The sequence below is a fragment of the Sciurus vulgaris genome (genome assembly GCF_902686455.1).
Source record: "Sciurus vulgaris genome assembly, chromosome: 15".
Lineage (NCBI taxonomy): Eukaryota > Metazoa > Chordata > Mammalia > Rodentia > Sciuridae > Sciurus > Sciurus vulgaris.
Genome location: NC_136476.1, coordinates 78,694,995 through 78,716,218, shown reverse-complemented (window position 1 = coordinate 78,716,218; position 21,224 = coordinate 78,694,995). Strand labels below are relative to the sequence as shown.

Here is a 21,224-nt window from a genome sequence, read left to right as displayed (position 1 = left end):
CTTCTGTAGAAAGAAAAATTCTCTGCTCCTTGATAGGTGCTCTTATTCCCCAGGGCCTAGAAGCAACTTTTTTCATGGTTCCAAATTGAATGTGGGAAGGAAGAATCCATATGCTAGAGAGTCCACTGTTGTAAGAGGTATCATGGCACCAAAGAACTAGGCTTTAGGCTTAAATTAGTGCATTTGGGTGTGAAAACTCATATGGTCATTTTCTTTAGAGCCATTCTCAAAGTCAATAAAACAGGAAAAATAGTATCTACATCAAGAATATTTGTTATTGTTAAGTAATTCATAGACATGAAAATTCTTTTGTTTATTTGTTTTACAGGCTGCATTTTGATTCATTGTACACAAATGGGGAACAACTTTATGTTTCTATGGCTGCGCACGATGTAGATTCATGCCATTCATGTAATCATACACGTACATAGGGTAATGATGTCTGTCTCATTTCACCATTTTTCATAACTCCCTCCCTCTCATTTCCCTCTACATAATCTAAAGTTCCTCCATTGTCTCACCCCACTCCCCCACTCCCCTATTATATATCATCATTTACTTATCAGGGAAAAGAATCTGCCTTTGTTTTTTGGGATTGGCTTATTTCACTTAGCCTGATATTCTCCAATTCCATCCATTCATCTGCAAATGCCATATTATTCTTCTTTATGGCTGAATAATATTCCACTGTGTATATATACCACAGTTTCTTTATCCATTCATCTGTTGATGGGCATCTAGGTTGGTTCCACAATCTAGCTATTGTGAACTGAGCTGCTATAAACATTGATGTGACTGTGTTACTGTAGAATGCTGATTTTAAGTCCTTTGGGTAAAAACCGAGCAGTGGGATAGCTGGGTCAAAAGGTGGGTTCATTTCAAGTTTTCTAAGGAGTCTCCACACTGCTTTCCAGAGTGACTGCACCAATTTTCAACTACATCAGCAATGTATGAGTGTGCCTTTTCCCCAAATCCATGCATCTTACTCCAATTGGAATGGCTATTATCAAGAACACAAACTAATAGATGTTGGTGAGGATGCCGGGAAAATTCTTTATAAATAAAGTAATCTGTAAATAATAAAAATTATTTACATTTATATTCTCAAAGGAGTTGACTGTTTTTATTATCTGGCAAATGCACATGTCCACTGGGAATAGTTAGGGAAATACAGCAATCACTCCCTAATTGTCTTTCACCAGAAACTTGTGGTATTGGTCCCCTGAGTTCCTGATCCTCCTAAAGAGGGGTCCCCTTCTCATTGCCTTACAGATGGCAAAAAAGAAAGACTGTACCTCTTCCCCATGTCCAGGCTGAGCTTGAGACTTATCTCCCTATCCCAGATCTAAGTCTCTTGGAGAGAAAGTGAAAAATTAGTTCATACCCTGGCACTGACAGTATTTGAATTCATCTCTCACTGAGGTAGGTAAGGGCAATGCTTATAGACTCCACTCAGCAATGTGTGTGTGTGTGTGTGTGTGTGTGTGTGTGTGTGTGTGTGTGAATGGTCTGCTACAAACTCTTACAGATGAGTATGCTTGTGGCAGGTATACTTAAGATAATTTCTTTGTACCATCTCAAATAACTTAGGGGACATAATACTCATAATTCTTTGGGGTTTGCACTTTCCAGGAGGTCATCTTTTTTCATGTCACATATTGCTGAATATTTGACCTGTATTTCAGCTGTGAGCTTATCCTTTCAAGTTAAAAAATAACAACAATAATAATAATCTGCATTTTTACAAATAGTTATAAATATGCCCATGTATAATTTTCTACAATCTAACTTTCCAAAACTTCATAAATTTTTCATGAATTCATGTTATTTTGAAACAAAATATTACTTCCAGTGGAAGGATCTCACCATCGCTGTAACTTCTCCCTCTTGACGGAAACCAGGAGCCCAGCACAAGCATTGGCCAGACTCTTCTGTTTTTGTCTTGGAGCCCTGAAAATCCCACTTTATGTTCACCTGTCTTTACATGGAGTAGCTGATATCCTAGTTTCTCTATTTACCCCTAATCATCCGATCAAGCCTTCTATACAAAGACTTTAGGGAAATTGCAGATCCCACCGTATCCTTAGTGAGGAACTGTATACACAGGTGTCTCCTTTCTATGAAGGGAGGAGAGTAGAGTGAAACAGACACGATCACCTTGTGTTTGTGTATGACCGCATGACTGATGTGATCCAGCAATAAGTATAATCAGAAAAATGGGAGCTTACAACTCTATTTATGTGTGATCTATTCTACTGTTATGTGCAACTAATTAGAACAAATAAAATTAAAAAAGAAAAAAGAAAAAGGTCTGGGGATATAAAAAAAAAAAGAGTACTCTGCTGGAGGCAATAATAGAGCACAGCGATTAGGAGCATGGGTTTGAAATCAGACAAATCTGGGACTGAATATCCTTCCCATCATTTTCACGGTGTATGATTTTAGGCGTATTACTTACACACTCTAAGCCCAAATTTCCAATTGGTCAAATGAGAATGATGCCTTTTTAGTGGCCCCATTAGGTTAATAAGATATAGTTAAGATGTCACAGCAGAAGACCTAAATTGTTCACACAATAAATATGTGATTAATGAGTGATTGGTATCCTAATTTTTATAGTACTAATAATATTATCACCAATATTACTCATAATACTAATTTTATTATCAATATTATTGATTGATATTACCATCTAGGCACAAAGTTGAAATCATAGATTTTGATTCATTCTTAAACTCTGATTTACTTCTTGAAATTCTCGAGTGCTGTCTTACTTGAGCATATTTTTAATAAAAACATTTAATATAGTTGGAAGAATATAGTCTTTGAGGTTGGATAGATGTGGGCTCAATCCCAGGCTTACCACAGACTAGTGCTATAACACTGGGTGAGTTTCATCACTGAATCCCAGTGTTCTCCTCTCTAAAATGAGGATCATAACACCTAAGTTGAAAGGTTCTGGGACAAGTGAAAAGCCTTTGAGCGGTACCTTGTGTAAACTGCTGTATCAGATTTTATTAGCAACGCAACTGTTTCCAGAGCCTAGTCTATTGCAGTCTCTCCAGTGGGGAAGAGAGTATATTTGCACTCAGTGTCTGCAGCCTCTGCTTTCTTTCTGCCTGTGATATTAACCCTCTCTCTGCTCACTTTGAGGAAGCTGGTAACCATATTCTGCCATTCAACCCTGGTCCCCCCACGAATTGCTCTCAGCCATATCATTTCAATGACGGTGTTGGTCATAGGGCTGTCTCTCTCTCCCAGGTATCTGAAATCTTTTCATCAAGAGGATGAAAATTTAAAATTCCAACTAGAAACAGAGAAACAAGATGTATCCCATTCGTTTACAATAAAAATGAATTAAAAAAATTCCAACTAGAGATAATGTTGTACAGGAATCCCACACTATGCAAATGTAGTTTTCCAGTAAAGCTGAGAAAAAAATTGACTCAGATAATTTGAGGAATCTCAAGAAATGTAGAGACAGATTTCCATCACTCATTTTCTTAAATTAGTGAAAATTCTAGAGTCAGGTTTTGGTCTGTGTCCCAAACCTTTGCTCACTATGGCTAAGTAGCAGATTATTTTCCACCTGACTCTGGGAGACCTAATAATAAAGTGTTCATAAATATTCTGGTTCTGTTTCCAAACAGCAGCATATGGAGCTATTGGCTGCTTTGCTATAATTCCTGAAAGTTACCATTGGACATGAATTTTCACCTATTGGATTGAGATGGTTCATAATTACTCCCTTCCTTTCCCTGTGAGCAAGAATTTTGCATCTGTTTTATCTCAAATTTAATTTTAAAGATCTACCCATGTGAACACATGGGGCACGGAGTTCACTAATTTTACTAATGAATAGCATTATATGATAAGCTGACATCTGCTTACTCACTTCTTGAGGGCCAGTTAATTAGTTGTTTCCATACTTCACTCTTACAAAGCTGCAAAGGACATTGTAGTCTACTTCCTTATGAAGAAGAATGAGTATTGTTTTCTAGGGCTTGTGTGGAAAAATTACTACATCGAAGAGAAAATAAATCTTAAACTTTTTTTAAAACTATATTTGAAGTGGTGGAGGAACAAATTTAAATATTTAGTAGTAACATATGAGTTTCTTGTCTTCACATGCTTGTCAATAGTTACAATTTTTATTAATGTCATTTCATTGTTTTAAATTGCACTTCCTTTATCACTTACATTTAAACCCTTTAAAATGTTTATTGGTCATTTGAACTTCATTTTATATAAATTTCTAGCTCATATGTTTGCTTTTATTTTAATACCAGGGATTGAACTCAGGGGCCTCAACCACTGAGTCACAACCCAGCCTCGTTTTGTATTTTATTTAGAGACTGGATCTCACTGAGTTACTTAACGCCTTGTTGTTCCTAAGGCTGGTTTTGAATTCTGAATCCTCCTGCCTCAGTCTCCAGAGTTTCTGGAATTACAGGTGTTCACCATTGCACTGGTCTTTTTGCTATATTTTATTGTGATTTTTGTCTTTCCTTTATTGATTCTTAGGAATTTTGTGTGCATTCTGAATACTAACCTTTTGCTGATTTGGGGCCTTACACATTCTCCAATGTGTAGATTGTCTCTTAACTTTATGAACTTGTGGTCATGGTCATTATAGTTCAGAAATTTTATCTTAATGTCTTATTTGGATTTATTTAGTCTGCTTTGGGGTCTTGATTATCAAGAACTGTATTTCTGGGTGGCAATTTGGTAGACTGAGGCAGAAGGATCACAAGTTTGAGGACAGCCTCAGGAACTTAGTGAGGCCCTAAGCAACTTAGTAAGATCCTGTCTCAAAATAAAAATAAATAAATAAATAAAATGGTTTGTGGATGTGGCTCAGTGATTAAGTGCCACTGGGTTCAAATCCTAGTACCCTACCCCCTCAAAGAAAAGAAATGTATTTCTATCCTAAGATCATAAATATAAGGTATGGTGTGTTCTATTGGTTCTGCAATTTTGTTTCTCATGTTTAATCTTTTAATCCATCTGGGATTTTTTTTGTGTGTGTGTATGGTGTGAGATAGGGGTATAATGTTATTTTGTCCTGGACAACGAACTGCTGCTGAATTGAAGAATTCATTCTTTTCTGTTTTTTTCTCTGACTTATAATGCCAAGTCTGTCAACTGTCAATCTTCATTATAAACCTATCCATTTCTAGGCCCTATATTTCCCTCCACTGCTTTATTGGTTTTTCTCTGTAAAAATACATTATTTACTATAATTGTAGTAGTTTTAAAATAAGCTTTGATATATTATAGTGAATTCCCTGCCTTTTTTTTTAAATAATAGAAAGATTTTCATATTGATTTGGGTTGGGAAATAAATCTCTTACAGGGTACTTTAGAGACACTGGAAGATTATACTTCCTATTAAAAATTAATTTTGGCAATTTGATTGTATAAATACTGACAGTACCTACCTAGCTCATATATTTAAGACTACTGCATCAGCCCTAAGCTTAAGTTGTTAGAATAGTGGAAAAAGAAAATTGTTAAGTAAATATTAACTGTTACTATTATCATTTTCAGAGATTGGGACCAAACGGAGAAAGAAAGTGGCTATACATCCTAAACCTAAGTATTTTCTATCACGTTTGCAGTGAAAAGTGTGACAAATGTAAGAAAATATGGAAGACGTCCCTGAGTCCAAAGAACATCTCTATCATTCTATGCCACAAACATCATTTCTCACTCCAAGACATTACACTTTCTCTCTTCCACTTTCTTCACCAGCACCCCACCCCCACATCGATTCATAAGTATGAGGTCTGAGAACCAGAGCAGTGTGTCTGAGTTCCTCCTCCTGGGGCTCCCCATCCAGCCAGAGGAGCAAGGCATGTACTACACCCTATTCCTGGCTATGTACCTGACCACGCTGCTGGGGAACCTGCTCATCATCCTGCTCATCAGGCTGGACTCTCGCCTCCACACCCCCATGTACTTCTTCCTCAGCCACTTGGCCCTCACTGACACCTCTTTCTCCTCTGTCACTGTCCCAAAGATGCTGATGAACTTGCAGACCCAGCACCTATCCATCACCTATGAGGGGTGCATTTCACAGACATATTTTTTCATATTTTTTGCTGACCTGGACAGTTTCCTTATCACTTCAATGGCCTACGACAGGTACGTGGCTATCTGTCACCCTCTCCGTTATACCAGCATCATGAGTCAGAGCCTCTGTGTCACGTTGGTAGCTGTGTCTTGGGTCATTGCTGGTGCTTGTGCTCTTTTGCATACCCTCCTCCTGGCCCGGCTTTCCTTCTGTGCTGACCATATTGTCCCCCACTTCTTCTGTGACCTTGATGCCCTGCTCAAGCTGTCCTGCTCAGACACCTCCCTCAACCAGTTGGTAATCTTTACTGCAGGGTTAACAGCCATTATGCTTCCATTCCTGTGCATCCTGACTTCGTATGGCCGTATTGGGTTCACTATCCTCCAGGCACCCTCTACCACGGGCCTCTACAAAGCCCTGTCCACTTGTGGTTCCCATCTCTCAGTGGTGATTCTCTATTATGGGGCAATTATTGGTCTTTATTTTCTTCCCTCATCCAGCAACACCAGTGATAATAACATAATTGCTTCAGTGATGTACACGGTGGTCACTCCCATGTTGAACCCCTTCATTTATAGCCTTAGAAATAAAGACATGAAAGGGGCTTTCCTCAAACTCCTGAGCAAGAAGACATATTCCTCCAATTGATACTTTTCTTTTTACATTTGTATGACCTTGTATCCTCTATGACATAAATACAAATTATTGAAAATAAACTCATTTGTCTTCTTTCTACATTTCTCTTTCAAAATGCTTTGCTGATAATATTCCTGTACCTGTTAGGGAGAAAACTAGAGCAGAATAAGTTTTGTAGGACTTTATTTGATCTTTTTTGGTGATATTGGGATTGGAAAATATTTTGGCTGGTATCACTAAGCAGAAGGCATCAGGGCTGGTCCTTCTGCAGATTTTAAACTTATTACAAAATGTGTCTGACTTTTCACACTTTCATTTCTAAGAAATCTTCCATTTTTTAATAAAGATATGGCTACCCCTTCACCAAGGTACTCAGACATCCAGGAACTCTGAAACCTTCTGGAACCTTCAAAGAAGGTTTCACACCACTTACCTATACTTAACATACTGCTTTCTTGTCCTTCAGGAATACAGTGCATGCTTCCTTTATCCCAAACACATACAGATATTCAGTGACAAAGTAAAAGTCACCTTGGATCTCTCAGGTACTGATCTAAAGGCATCATATGCCACAAAATCATCTAATTTTATGCTGACAACAACCCTAAGACATAGTTTGGGAAAGCTCAGATGCAAAGAGATGAAGAACATCCCAAGGTCATACAGTTAGTGAAAGGAAGATTTGAGTCTTGGTTGTCTGACTCCAAAGTGATTCAGTGCAGTGAGGACTGTAATAGTTTATATGGAAGATGTATAAATCTAAGGAAGAAAAAGTAGCACAGCCTGGTGGAAGAGGATACTAAGACTTCCCAGAGCATGTGTTGCTTCACCTGAGTCTTAACAAACACACAAAATTCCATCTTGTCCCAGTGATCAGGAAAGGGGGGCATCCTGTGTCGGGGTTTCCATGGAGACACCAAGATTTGATAGACACAAAATATAATAGATAGAATTTTCTCATATGATTAAAAATGAAGATATTCATAGAATATTCCAAGCACTCAATATTATAACTCTTAAGCTTCTCAATCTAATGTGGATCTAAAAATATTTATAAGTTGGAAATAAGAAAGGGTCTTTTTAATAGGGTTCTTTGGGATAAAGCTGTGTAGTGAACTCCACATCCTCCCAATAGGGAGGAAGGTACTTTCCTCCTTATTTCATGCTTAACAGGACAGGTTCCACTAGAGCCTTTTGAAGAGTTTGGTATGTATAGCCCTGGCTTTTATGAAAGGAAGAGGGATTGTGAAGAAGAAATGAGAGGAGAAGGTGGGTGAGAAAACAATAGAATCATGTTCAGAAACTATTTTCACTTCTTTCCATAGTAGGCAATAAACCAAAACTAAACAAAGATTTCCTATACACCACAGGTAGGTTGTATGATAAAGACAGACATGGTATAAGCCATTCGATTCTTCCCAAGAAGAGCTTTCAGAAAGCCAAAGAGACTCGGAGACAGATAACTGCATAAAGTACAGCATTATAAAATGAGGGGCTCTGTGGGGGAGTGTCCACAGGGTGAAAAAGTTCTATAGCCACATCACAGTGGATGCATGAGAAGGCAGACTGGAGGTCTCTAAACCCTGTCCCTGGAAGGGACAGGAGAACTAGTCTCTTTCACCCAAGAGAAGGTGAAACCTCTTCAATACAGTGGCTGTCAAGGAAACACATTCTACAACCCCTTGTTCTGATCGCCACTCCATTTCAGGAGGATAGGCTCAGTCGCTGCATCCGACATCAGAAAAACGTGACTAGCAGGTAAAACATCATTATGACTCCCTCCTCGACCTCCAATTATTTTTTACCCCCTTTTTTTATTGGTGCATTACAGTTGTGCATACTGATTGGATTTGTTGTTACATATTCATATATGCCTACGGTGTAAGAATATAATTTGGCCAATATAACTCACCAGCACTTCCTCCCTCCCACCCTCTGGTCCCTTTCCTCTACTGCTTCCCCTTTGACGTTCATCTGAGGAGTGGTAAACACTGAGGAGTGGTATAGCTGGGTCATATGATGGTTCCAGGCCTAGTCTTTTGAGGAAGCAACATACTGATTCTCACAGCAGTCGGACTAGTTTACAATCCCACCAACAGTGTAAAAGTGTTCCTTTTTCTCCACATCCTCTCCAACATTTGTAATTATTTATATTTTTGACGACTGACATTCTGACTGGTGTGAGATAAAATCTCCGAGTAGTTTTGATTTGCATTTCCCTAACTGCTATGTTAGGTGAAAAAGGGCGCAGTTATGGTTCGTCGCTAGCTCCCCAAAACGCTCCACAGATGCAGGTCTCACACAAGGAACCCTTTATTTTGCGCAGATGAATTCACGTCTGCAAGGGGGAAGGGGAAAGAGAAAAGGAGGAAAATGGCACAAGGTTTCTCTCAGACATAGGAATTTTGTGGGCTGAGAGGAACCAATCGCGGAGGAGAATTCTTACAGATTGACTGATGGACCAATGACATATTAGGACGTAATGCTGGAGGCAGGAAGATTCCAGCAACGTAACCCGGAAATTCCTGTAATGTGAGAGGCGGGCAAACGCAGATTGACAGGTCGTTGGGAAGTGGGAAATTCCTGTCACGGGAGAGAAAGGTGGCTTTATATCTTACATGCTAAGAATGTTGAATGTCTTTTTTCCCTTACATTTGCAGGCCATTTGTATTTCTTCTTTTTGAGTGGTGCCTGTTTAATTCATATGTCCAATTTTTAATTGGGTTATTTGATTTCTTTGGTGTAAATTTACATTCCGTACATGTTTGAATGGGTGAAAGTGAACTATCATAACTATAATGCTCTAATGAAAACACTAAAAAATTCAGATATACATATATAGAACCAAACGCTGAATAACATGATTTCCTAGCCAGTGCCAGTTTAAAATCCTACCAGGCAGTGGAAATCTCCAAGTGCTATAATAACTGCATCCTGCTGAATTGTTTTCAGATACTACTGATATTTGACTCTTCTGACTTCGGATGACATGTAGCTCAATTTCTCATCATATTGATTAGGCCAGGGACATGGATCTTACTCTGGGCTCTCAACTGCCTTCTATTTTCCAAAGTTACAAACTTCTCTGACTGAACAATGTGTTGCACAATCAGCTATTAGATACAGATACTTGTATTGTTTGTGTGTGTGGGTGTGTGTGTGTGTGTGTGTGTGTGTGTGCGTGTTGAATTGGTATTAATATTTCTGAGTTTGAAAGGCATTTACTCTGCGAATGACACAATAGTACACATTGACCATGTTATAGGCTATTATTCTGCAACAACTCTATGCTAAAGCAAGATTATGGGGTTGAGCCCCTAGCGCTGAATTACCTGTAGCAAATTGGGCTAGAGGGAATTCCTCCAGGGAATTCATCAAATATAAGATGGTCCCATGTCAAAAAATATTGTAGGGCTGGGGTTGTGACTTAGTGGTAGAGCACTTGCCTAGCACATGTGAGGCATTGGGTTAGATCCTCAGCACATATGAATAAATAAAATAAAGGTATTGTTTCCATCTACAACTAAAAAAAAAACATTAAAAAAAAATACTGGAACTCCCTCCACCTCTGCACATTTACCAATGGCACATCCCTCCCTTATTTAGAAATCAGAAAGGTTGCCATTTTCAGGGTGACTTACCTGAAAACTCAACTTTAAAGTCAAGAAAATGATAATAAACTGATGCATGAATAACTTCAAGCACATTAAAATTAAGGCAGCGGTAGATCGTAGATAATATTTAAAATAGTAACAATCTTTAGATAATGGAAGACATTTGCATTATAAAAAATGGACAAAGAATAAATTTCCAGGTTATATGAAGACTGTCAACAAGGCAAAAAATAAAAGACAAAAGCTAGAAGAAAACATGACCACGGTTTTACATAAAGGAATTCTGTTGCAAGAAGGGTGCTGAGAGCTGTTGTAATGGTCCATTGTGAATCTCCAGTGGACAGAAGGCTTCTCACTATGTGGTAATTCAGGAACCAGGCTCTGGGATCTCCCAGGCAGCTGGTGATCTGCTTCCATCCAATAGACAAGAAGACCTGCTTCTCTGCACACCTCGCCAGGAAACAGCAAGCGTTCTTTTCCAATGGGAACATTGTGTCACCTAGGCCCAGATTAGTAAGAAAATACAACTGCTCATTTTGAGTGACAGAAATCTGGGTGAGCAATAGCCATATTGGATACAAACGGCCAATAAAAAATGTGCTAAAAACCTTTACTTAATGAATAATAAGCACAATAGAAAGTAAAAGCCCAATGGGATACAATCTGCTATTCACTACTCTTGGAAAACATTAAATTTTCTGTCAATACAGAGTATAGTTTCAGAGGCAAAGTAATAGGAACTCTGTGGATTCAGATTTAAATTACTATAGTTTATAATTAATAGACTACTTTCAGAGCAGATTTAGGTTCATAGAAAATTGAATAGAAAGGATTCGAATGTACTTTTGCCAGCCACTGGCCACAGTTTTCTTTTGTTAACGTCTTGGATTGATGTAGTACAATTCTTAAAATTGGACCAACATGGATACATTATTATTGACTAGCATGAACAGTTTATATTAGGATTCACTACAGGGTTTTCCTTTGCTTGTTTTTTAACAGTTATGCAGTGACATGTACTCAATTATAGCATTATACAGAAAAAAAATTTCTGCCCTGAAAATGCTCTTTGGTCCACATATTTATCCCTCCCTCTTCCCAGCACCAAAGACTTAGCAATCGCTGATATCTTTATTATTACTGTAGTCTTGCCTTTTCCAAAATGTCTTACAGTTGAGTTCATATAGTATGAAGTCTTTTCAAACTGTCTTCATAGTGTAATTATTTTTAGGACAATTTAACAGTGATAGTTAAATTAGATACACATGCTCTACAATCCAGTAATCCTTCTCCTTGGTATACACATTACAGAATCTCTTAAATTTACACAGAGGATACATATACAAGAATGTTTGCAGCAGTGAGATCATAATAGAACAATGCTGAAAGCAAAAGGAAAACAAGCAGCCTCTGAAAACAGAGAAGGTAAGAGTGTCACAGTGGCCTATGAAAATATAAAGATGAATTTCACAGGGGTAATAGTAGATGGCAGCAAAAGAAAAATTCAGCAGAATAAGTGTAGTCTAATTTTATCTGCATGCAGTAAGGAGAGGACAAAATTGAAGGATCAATGCAGAAGGGTTAAAATGCTAATGAAAAGTAAGGAACTGTGAAAATACTCAAGATACTGGGTTCCTTCAAGAGCAAGGAAGATGCAGCTGAGGACCAAAATAAATCTTTTCTTTAAAAACCCTCCGTTCTCCCTGATGGGCTAATCACCACCTCTGGAACAGGAATGCTTGTGCTTCTTCTTTGCTAGCAAGGCAATAAACCTTTTTCCTGAAGACCATATCCTCATTATTGATTGGCATACAGGACAAGGACTCAGCTTTTGGTAACATTATTACTTAAAATATGATCATATCTTATATATATATATATATTATATACATGAACACATATACATATATATATGAAAAATACATCATATATATGTACTATAGTTAAACTGCATATAACATCTTGTATATGTAATTTTGCTCATATCCAAAGTCAATATTATTATAAAGATGAAAGCAAATGGACAAAAATCTTATAGAAATTTGAAAGATATTGGCTTATAGTTTTATGATTTGACCACACACCCGCAGTAGATTGAGTTCCAGTTCCACCAACTAACAGGCCTAGTTATAAAATTCCCCTTAACTTGAACTTCCTCCTTCATACCAGTTATTATAATTCATTGAAATAATGGCTATGGAAGTATCTGTCACAGCAATTGACTTAATGAAGTTAAGTACATTTGTTTGGTTTACAGGCAGTTTCTCCAGAACTAAAGACAAAACTGCCATTTCAGACAGAAACATGGGATGGCATTTGTGTAGCTGGGCGGGGGATACCTTTGTTTCATTTAACAATAAGATATAGTTGGATTAAACTACACCAAAGACCTGCTTGAACTCACTGCCGGTTACGTGGACCTCCTGACATCCTGCCTGGTCATTTTGTGTCCACACCCTGAAAGGCTGAATCCCCTTACCAGAATGGACTGATCACCCAGTCAAGTCATGGTTCATAATCGGTAGCTGTTCTGATTCTATCTGAATCACGTTCTGTTCATTTACAGAAAGGCATCCTCATTCTGAGGGAAAAATAAAAAGGTGGATGCCTAGTCTCCATCACTACAACCACAGTAAAAAAAAAAAAGAATCGACAATGCGTAAGAAATTACAGTCACTGGGGTGAACAAGGTGAGACGGTTGGGGGAAGATTGGTTAACAGGTACTAAGCTATAGCTAGATTGGTAAGTTCTGGTATTTTATTGAACAATATGATAGCACAGATAATTATATACTATACATATCAAGAAAACTGGAAGAGACTTTGAAAGTGTTTACCAAAAATAAGTGATAAGTATTTGAGGAATCAGACATCTTTTTTTTAACGAATTTGAACAGTATGCTTAGTGTACATGAATGGAAACATCTCACGGTACCCTGTGAATATGTACCATTTTATTGCATTGGATAAAAAAGATAAAAATAAATATAAATAAACAGAAAAGAAAAGAAAAACAATAAATTAAATTTATGATTAAGATTATTCACAAAAACAAATTCCAAGTATATGAGAAAATTAGAAGCAAAAATAAAAACATGAATTTACTTGAACAAATAAATACAATTGTTATCTTGAGAAAGGACAAAATGTTGATAAAAAGGAAGACTATTCAATGAAAAAGGGCTAAAATCAGTGACTATGTGAAAATTGAAATATGTACAGGAAAAGGATGCTATTAAATAAGAAAAATATATACAGGTATGTCTGTAAAACTAATCCCAGGACTGACAAATTGACAAAAATGTAAACAGAGAGAATAACTAAATTCAAGGTTTAAACACAGGCAGAAAAGAAAATGCCATATAAAGATTCATTAAGAAAAGAGATTCAGAGAGAAAAGGATGCATACATGGGATGGATAAGGTCTAACATGCAATTACTGAGAACATAAAGCACATTACATTGAAAATGCTCATCCCATGAGTATGTTTCCCAGAGCTCCTTTCATATCCCGATTCCTCAGACTGTAGATGAAGGGATTCAGCATGGGGGTGACCACAGTGTACAGCACAGACACGATGACATCCTGGTCATTATTGTTATTGGATGAGGGGACAGAGTAGAGTCCAATAATTGCTCCATAGTACAGGAAAACCACAGAGAGGTGGGAGCCACACGTGGAAAAGGCTTTACAGATCCCCTTGACCGAGGGTCTTCTCAGGATGGTGGCCCCAATGAGGCCATAAGAGACCAGAATGCACATGAGGGGCACGGTAATGACCACAACTCCTACGGTGAGGATGACCAGCTGATTGATGGTGGTATCTGAACTGGACAGCTTGAGTAAGGCAGAGAGGTCACAGAAGAAGTGGTGAATGGTGTTGTCTCCACAGAAAGACAACCGGGCTAGGAGAAGGGTGTGCACAAGAGCACTGGCAGAGGACAAGACCCAGGACACAATTATAAACAAGAAACAGAGGCTCTGACTCATGACAGTGGTATAGTGCAGGGGGTGACAGATGGCCACGTACCTGTCATAGGCCATTGAGGTGAGGAGGAAGCTGTCAAGATCTGCAAAAAATAGGAAAAAATATGCCTGACAAATGCAGCCAGCATATGAGATGGACTGATCCTGCATCAGCATGTTTGTGAGCATCTTTGGAGCTGTGACTGAGGAGAAGCAGATGTCAGTGAGGGCCAAGTGGCTGAGGAAGAAGTACATGGGGGTGTGGAGGCGAGAGTCCAGCCTGATGAGCAGGATGATGAGCAGGTTCCCCAGCAGTGTGGTCAGGTACATGGCCAGGAACAGGGCGTAGTACATGCCTTGCTCCTCTGGCTGGATGGGGAGCCCCAGGAGGAGGAACTCAGACACACTGCTCTGGTTCTCCCTCATGCTCTTCTTTTGCTGGAAGAAGGGATGGAATTGGGAAAGAATGAAAAGCAAAACTAGTCAATATGTGCATTTTAAACTGAATGAATATCTTAAGCTTTTGGCACATTAATGGCTAGTCATAGACTGGATAAAGGATAGTACTTGCCCACTGAGAACCAACACAACATATTCTGCAGAAACTATGAAACATCTGAATCATCATCAGATCAGACCAGGTTCAAACATGAGGAGTCCATGAACTCATGATGGAAATCTGAGGATAGGGAATTAGGTGCAAGGCAAGGTAAGTATCCAGTCAGTGGGACTGAGGAGAAGATCTCTAAGGGTCTGTTGAGGCAGCTTAACCTTTCACAGGCTCTGAAACACACTTTGTCCAAAGCTTCATTTCCTTGGTTTGGATCAAGATTAGAGAACCTCATGGTGAGCTCTGGATCAGCAAGGTATCTGGGTCTGGAGAACTGGTGGAAAATTCATATGCAGCAGCTCAAGGCAAGGGCCTTAAGGGCATGAATCCAATCAACAACATCAGATGTCTGGCGATGTGCTTTGTAACACATTCATCACTGTTTTCTTTAGAAATACTCCCACTTCCCTTTTCCACTCTTACACCAACCTTTCTCATGGTGTTTTCAGAGAATGTGGAGGAAAGTTCTGTTTCTCTTCCAAATTCCATTTTTGTGTATTCCCTCAACTCAAACCAAATCTTGCTTTTGCAAATGTGTGGAACACCAGGAAATGATTGCCTTTTCTAGGCACATAAAAGAATAAGTTCTCAGTTTCTTTCTCTCATAAACAAGATTAACTTTTCTCTTTTGTGGTTCCTCACCTTGGGTTTATGCCAGGAATGCTTAGCTAATGTCAGGTTGTATTCCTTCCATTTCTTGAGCTTGGCTATTATTCCTCTCTCTGTCCTCAGGTCTGTTGTTCTTAAACTAACTCTTGTTAGCAATCACCAAATAATAGGGAAAGAGCATACAATGGTCCACTGAATTATGGAATCTGAAATGCATTAACATTTATTCAGTCTAAACATCTTTGAGAATTGAAGTGAGCAGTTGCTTCACTATCAGACTCATAACTCCGTTGGGGGATTACTTAAAGTGCACATTAATGTACCAACTCTCCCAAAGTGATTGATTGAAACTATATTTTAAAGTACCATATTCTTTAGCCCACGAGGCTAAAAATTTTGTTCATGTGATATTGTTACTTGAGATGAATAAATTCAGTTATCTGATTGATGACTATGTTAATACCGGTTTAAAACAGTGAGAATGGTAAATAGCTCTCTGTGGGACATGCAGGTTGCCTCTAATGTTTTGTTATTTTCAGTTAAGATTACAATAAATAACAATCTCCATATGTCCCTTATAAACTGCAATGTATGTGCATGTAGGACAAATTTCCAGCTTAGAATTGGAGGGAATGTGTATTCATGATTTTGATAGATGGTTGATTTCAAGAGGCAGGGTGCTGAGAACTGTTACTGTCATGTGATCTTTCGATTAGCCCAGAATAAGAGTGGCTGTCACATGAAGATTACGGAGGCAGGCACTCTAGGGAAGTGTGTGGAGAGAGCATGGCTGGAGCACCCGAGGGGCGGGACCAGCCAAGATCATGGCCATCGTGGGAGAGACATGCAGCTGGAGAACTCTTCACAGACAGAGGCTTTTCCTGAAGTAGTAGAAATACCAGGCCTTTTCTGAAGTAATAGACAGTTTCAGTTCCATTCTCATTGACACACTACCACACTCACACAAAAAACAATTAACAAAGGAAGTGACTAACAATTTAAACCATTTGTTGTCTACTGGGTAGAGATCAGATTATAGGAAGACAAGAGAGTGAGCAGGAGTCTGAAAAGGAGGTGATTGCAGCGGTCTAGCCATATTAAAATACCTACCTGTTTACACTTGGATATGGCAGCAGAGATGAAGAAAGTTACAGAGGTTGGGTGTATATTTTGGAAAAAAGAACAGATTTAATATGTGTTGAGGATTAACAAAAGAAGGTCCATTTTTCCAGCATGTTCTCAAAAAGTAGATGAAGAACCAGTTTGGAATAAATTATTCTTCATGGAGATGTGATTTCACTCACTCATCTCAAAATTTGGATGGAGACTCAGTTGAAGATAAATTACACGGAGTTATCTGACACTCCCTAGTGTGGGGCGGGGTGGAGTCTGGGATCAGAAGCACACTCTTGGACACACACACACAGGCATACGATCACAATACTAAAGGCAAATTTCATACCTGCTGTGACACGGACCCTCAGACAATAAGCACAGATACCTTCAGCTATGGAACAGGGGAAGGTTCTTCCATTTCTCTCTGGATGCACAGTAAGACAGGTGGAGCTCACAGTTGCATTGCAACAAGCTGAAGAGTTATCTGTTCGGAAACAGAGGTGAAAAAATATATTAGTCTATGTTGGCTTGCCACCTGAGAAATGGGTGTCAGTTCCCATCTTCCAAACCCCGAGAGGAGCCCGGAGTCTAAGCTCCCACGCCAACTACAAATCACATACGGGGTATAATGACTTCATTGCCTTTGGCTCCCTTAGGGGAAGAACTACTTGTTGAAGCAGCCATAAGAGAGTTTGCCCTTGGAGGAATCATGATGATACCCAAACGCTGCTGTTAGAACCTTGGTGGCTCACAACGTGTTTTGACTTCTGCAGTCACATTGGGCAACATGTGATTCTAAATCCATAATACACCAAGCTGGAGGATGAGTGTGTTATCACAGTACCTCGTTGCTGGACCCCACGCTATTTCAGGAACACCAGAAACACCCTAACGCTCTCAGAGCATAGGAGTGAAGGGATTTATGCCTCATTTTCACCTCAGGACCTGGGAGGTGAAATGTACTTCCTATAAATCTCATTCTCCTGCCCCAAATCCATGGTGTCAACTTCTATTGGTGTAAGTTTCTCACAATACCATGAATAGCTATTCAATATATACCTCTTGCTCAACATCTTATCAGGCTGAGCCCAAATCCATTCCATACATCTCCAGCCCCATTGCTTTTCTTTCTTGTTCTAATTAGTTATGCATTTGGTACACTGTGCGCAAATGGAGCACAACTTCTCATTCCTCTCCCTGTACATGATGCAGTCACAGCAGTCATGCAATCATAAATGTACATAGGGTAATAATGTCTGACTCACTCCGCCATGCTTCCCACCCCCACACCCCCTCCCCTCTCCTCAGTCTCCTCTATCCAATCCAAAGTTCCTCCATCCTTCCCTTGCACTCACCCCCCAACACATTTGGATCAGCATCCATTTATCAGAGAACACTTTTTGCCTTTGTTTTTTGGGGATTGGCTTATTTTGCTTAGAATGATATTCTCCAGCTGCACCCATTTACCTGCAAATGCCATAATTTCATTCTTCTTTAAGGCTGGGTAATATTCCATTGTGTATAGGTTCCACATTTTCTTTATCCTTTCATCTGTTGAAGGGCATCTAGGTTGGTTCCATAGTTTAGCTATTGTGAATTGAGATGCTATAAACATTGATGTGGCTGCATTGCTGTAGTATGCTGATTTTAAGTCGTTTAGGTATAAACCAAGGAGTGGGATAACTGGGTCACATGGTGGTTCCATTGAAAGTGTTCTGAGGAATCTCCTACTGCTTTTCATAGTGGTTGCACCAATTTGGACTCCTACCAGCAATGTATGAGTGTGCCTTTCCCCCCACATCCTTGCTGTTAGGGGCTATGCCATGCGGACTACGCCAAGATGATGCCTGGCAACCAGCCAGAGTTGTTTTGATCACATCGGTGGTGAGGAAGTCAGTTAACATAGACACACCCATGTGCTTTATCATTGGCTGTATTCAAATTAGTCCACGCACACAACGCATGCGCATGTATTCCCCAGTGCCTGTTTGACCTTTACTGTGATTGGACAGCTAGCTCCTCGCCTGATCTTGGCATAACTAGCGTTGGCCCTACCCTTCGCCTCCTGGAGGGAATATAAGCCAGCTCTCCTCGAGAACCGGTGTTCCGGGTTCCTGAATCATCAATAAACTGCTTCAAATTCAAGAGTCTTGCTGCCCGTTTGTCTCCCACGCCAAATTGACTCCGCTGGACGGCGTCAAGTGATGGCCCATAAGGGAACTCTGCATTCGTCTCCCCTCCCAAGAACCTAAACGGTAAGTAGCGAGGTAAGCTGCAGCCCCTGTGTCTAAGACAGTTAGGTGCTCAGGATCGCTGGCCAGGTAGTGAAATAAAAAAATAAATAGGATAGTAAATGAGCTCCAGTGTGCGTGTATTTTGTGTTCCTTGTGTGTCTGTACTACTGTTAGTGTGGTCTTTGTTCGTCCTGTATCAAACTTATTTAGCAGCAAAAGATGGGTTTGGAAATATCACGGAATCAGTCTGAAAGGATAATTCAAAAACTATTAAAGGATAATGGCACACCAGTAAAACAAAAAACTGTAAAATGTTATGGTCGGACCCTACAGAGGGTGAGTCTTGGTTTTTAGAAGGCTTAATGAACATTCCTCAATGGGAACAACATGGGAATGACTTAAGAAAAGCAGAAGCAGAGGGCGTAGACCTCCCCTCTGGTACCATTCCTAGTGGACCTTAATAAGAGGATGCCTAACTTCAACTAAAGGAGGCATAAAAAATATATTATAAGAAGGAGAAGAAGTTCTAGAAGAGATTAAAGAGGAAGTTAGCTGGAGTAGCCAAAAACAGGAAGAAAGTTCTGAATAGGAAGGAGACACTGGGGAGGAACTAGAAAATAAGCGAGTTAACATTGCAGAATTGCTAAAGGGCAGGAAAGACCATGAGATAATTACCCCTCAGCTCCCCCTTATGATGAAAGGTGGAAAGACCCGACATTTTGTAAGCACTCTTGTTGGCCATGTTGTGGTGGAGTCCCAAGTGACAAACAGACCGGGATTCTGGGACCCTGTGGAAGGCCCATTAAGACTGTCCTGCCCGGCCTTGGCGGACAGTCAGGGGCAGCGATTTCATCAGGCCCTAGAATTTAAAACAGTAAAAAATCTTAAAGAGGCAGTTGCGCGGCCTTGAGAAAGTTAGACCAACTAGAGGAGCTGTAGGACGGCCGGGGCGGCAGTGTTTTGCGGCCCGACGACCATGGCGGTGTCTCACGACGAGGTGGAGATCGAGGACTTCCAATATGACGAGGACTCCGAAACGTGTTTCTACCCCTGCCCGTGTGGGGATAACTTTTCCATCACCAAGGAAGATTTGGAGAATGGGGAAGACCTGGCAACCTGTCCTAGCTGCTCTCTCATTATAAAAGTGATTTATGACAAAGATCAATTTATGAGTGGAGAAACAGTCCCAGCCCCTTCAGCCAACAAAGAACTAGTAAAATGCTGAAGAAACCTTCAGGAATCCACATCCTGAACAGTTCAGAATGAGCCCAGATGGAATATCAAATGCAGAGAAACTGATTTTTTTCAAGGGGACAGCTGTTTTGTGGTTTGCCATTCTGTTTTCATGTGGATCTTTTCACCAACTGCTGAATTCATCTTCAAATAGAGAAGTGAGCCCCAGACATGTCATACCCGGATTTCATGTTTAGAACATTGAATTGGAAGCATTCTTAATTATCCACCTGAATTTAAAGGAAGATAATTTTAAATCAGTGCTTTCTTTCCCTTAGTTATCATGTTTATACCTTAAACCTAATTCTGTATCTGATAACAGCATCATCTACCTCAGTCATTAGGATTTCTTAGTTAAAATGAGATTATATTTTTAATTAGTTTCTAAGATGGTTAAAATTAGCCCTTTCTTTGAAATTTGAATCAGCTTTATTATTCTAACTTAAAGAAAATTCGTTGCTTCATCAGTACTGCACTTTGGATTCCCTCACCAAGCCAGTCTCTCCAGTCTTGCCATCATTAGAATGTTCATGTTCTGTTTAGCATGTCATTTGTGTTACACTTCAAGCACAGAGTTCTAGTAAGAGAAAAGATGGGCTACAGTTTCTCCATCACACAAGTTAGTGAATAAGGAAGAAAAGTCTAAAGTGAAATAGTCAAAGAAGTGGCGATTCCTTATGTTCATTAAAAATCATGACAAGATTTAAAAAAAAAAAAAGGAAGCAAAGTTGTTAATGAGAGGAGTTAAACGTGCCAAGTTAGCAAATGAATGCTTTAATTATTTTACTAGATCAAAGCAAATATTTTTGTATTTGGAATTTTGTTTTTTTCTGATAAAGTTAATGAAATTGTAGTTCATAGAGGGGTTAAGGCCAAGTCTCTGTGACTGGTGCCAGTGCTTTTAGCCTATCACAGTATTGTGTCACTACTAAAAAATAAAGCATTTACAATGGAGAATGAACTTGAAAATGGGAGGCCTGTTCTGAGTAAATACATCCATATGGACACATCTAATAAGCCTCTATAGCATGCAACCAAACCAAACATGCACTGCTACAGAGAAGTGTTGCCATGGAGAAGAGAAATATATGAAGATAGACTACTGGTCTTCCTTTGCTAGAGTGCTGAG

General features: G+C 39.4%; 3 protein-coding genes across 3 annotated transcripts; 2 read left to right on the top strand and 1 right to left on the bottom strand.

Moving 5' to 3' along the window:
- Nucleotides 1-5,782: 5,782 nt before the first annotated feature.
- LOC306645750 (olfactory receptor 1J1-like) lies at nucleotides 5,783-6,724 on the top strand (the record flags this gene model as incomplete). Its single annotated transcript, XM_079113838.1, has 1 exon — nucleotides 5,783-6,724. One exon carries the CDS (start codon nucleotides 5,783-5,785, stop codon nucleotides 6,722-6,724), a length of 942 nt encoding a protein of 313 aa, XP_078969964.1.
- A 7,074-nt stretch (nucleotides 6,725-13,798) lies between these two features.
- On the bottom strand, nucleotides 13,799-14,719 carry LOC306644906 (olfactory receptor 1J21-like; the record flags this gene model as incomplete). The annotated part of the gene is made up of 1 exon (XM_079112160.1): nucleotides 13,799-14,719. The coding sequence occupies one exon, from the start codon at nucleotides 14,717-14,719 to the stop codon at nucleotides 13,799-13,801; it is 921 nt and encodes a 306-aa protein (XP_078968286.1).
- Nucleotides 14,720-19,804: 5,085 nt separating this feature from the next.
- LOC306645769 (diphthamide biosynthesis protein 3-like) lies at nucleotides 19,805-20,891 on the top strand. The gene has a single exon (XM_079113856.1). The coding sequence runs from the start codon at nucleotides 19,839-19,841 to the stop codon at nucleotides 20,085-20,087; it is 249 nt and encodes an 82-aa protein (XP_078969982.1). The 5' UTR covers nucleotides 19,805-19,838; the 3' UTR covers nucleotides 20,088-20,891.
- Nucleotides 20,892-21,224: the final 333 nt, after the last annotated feature.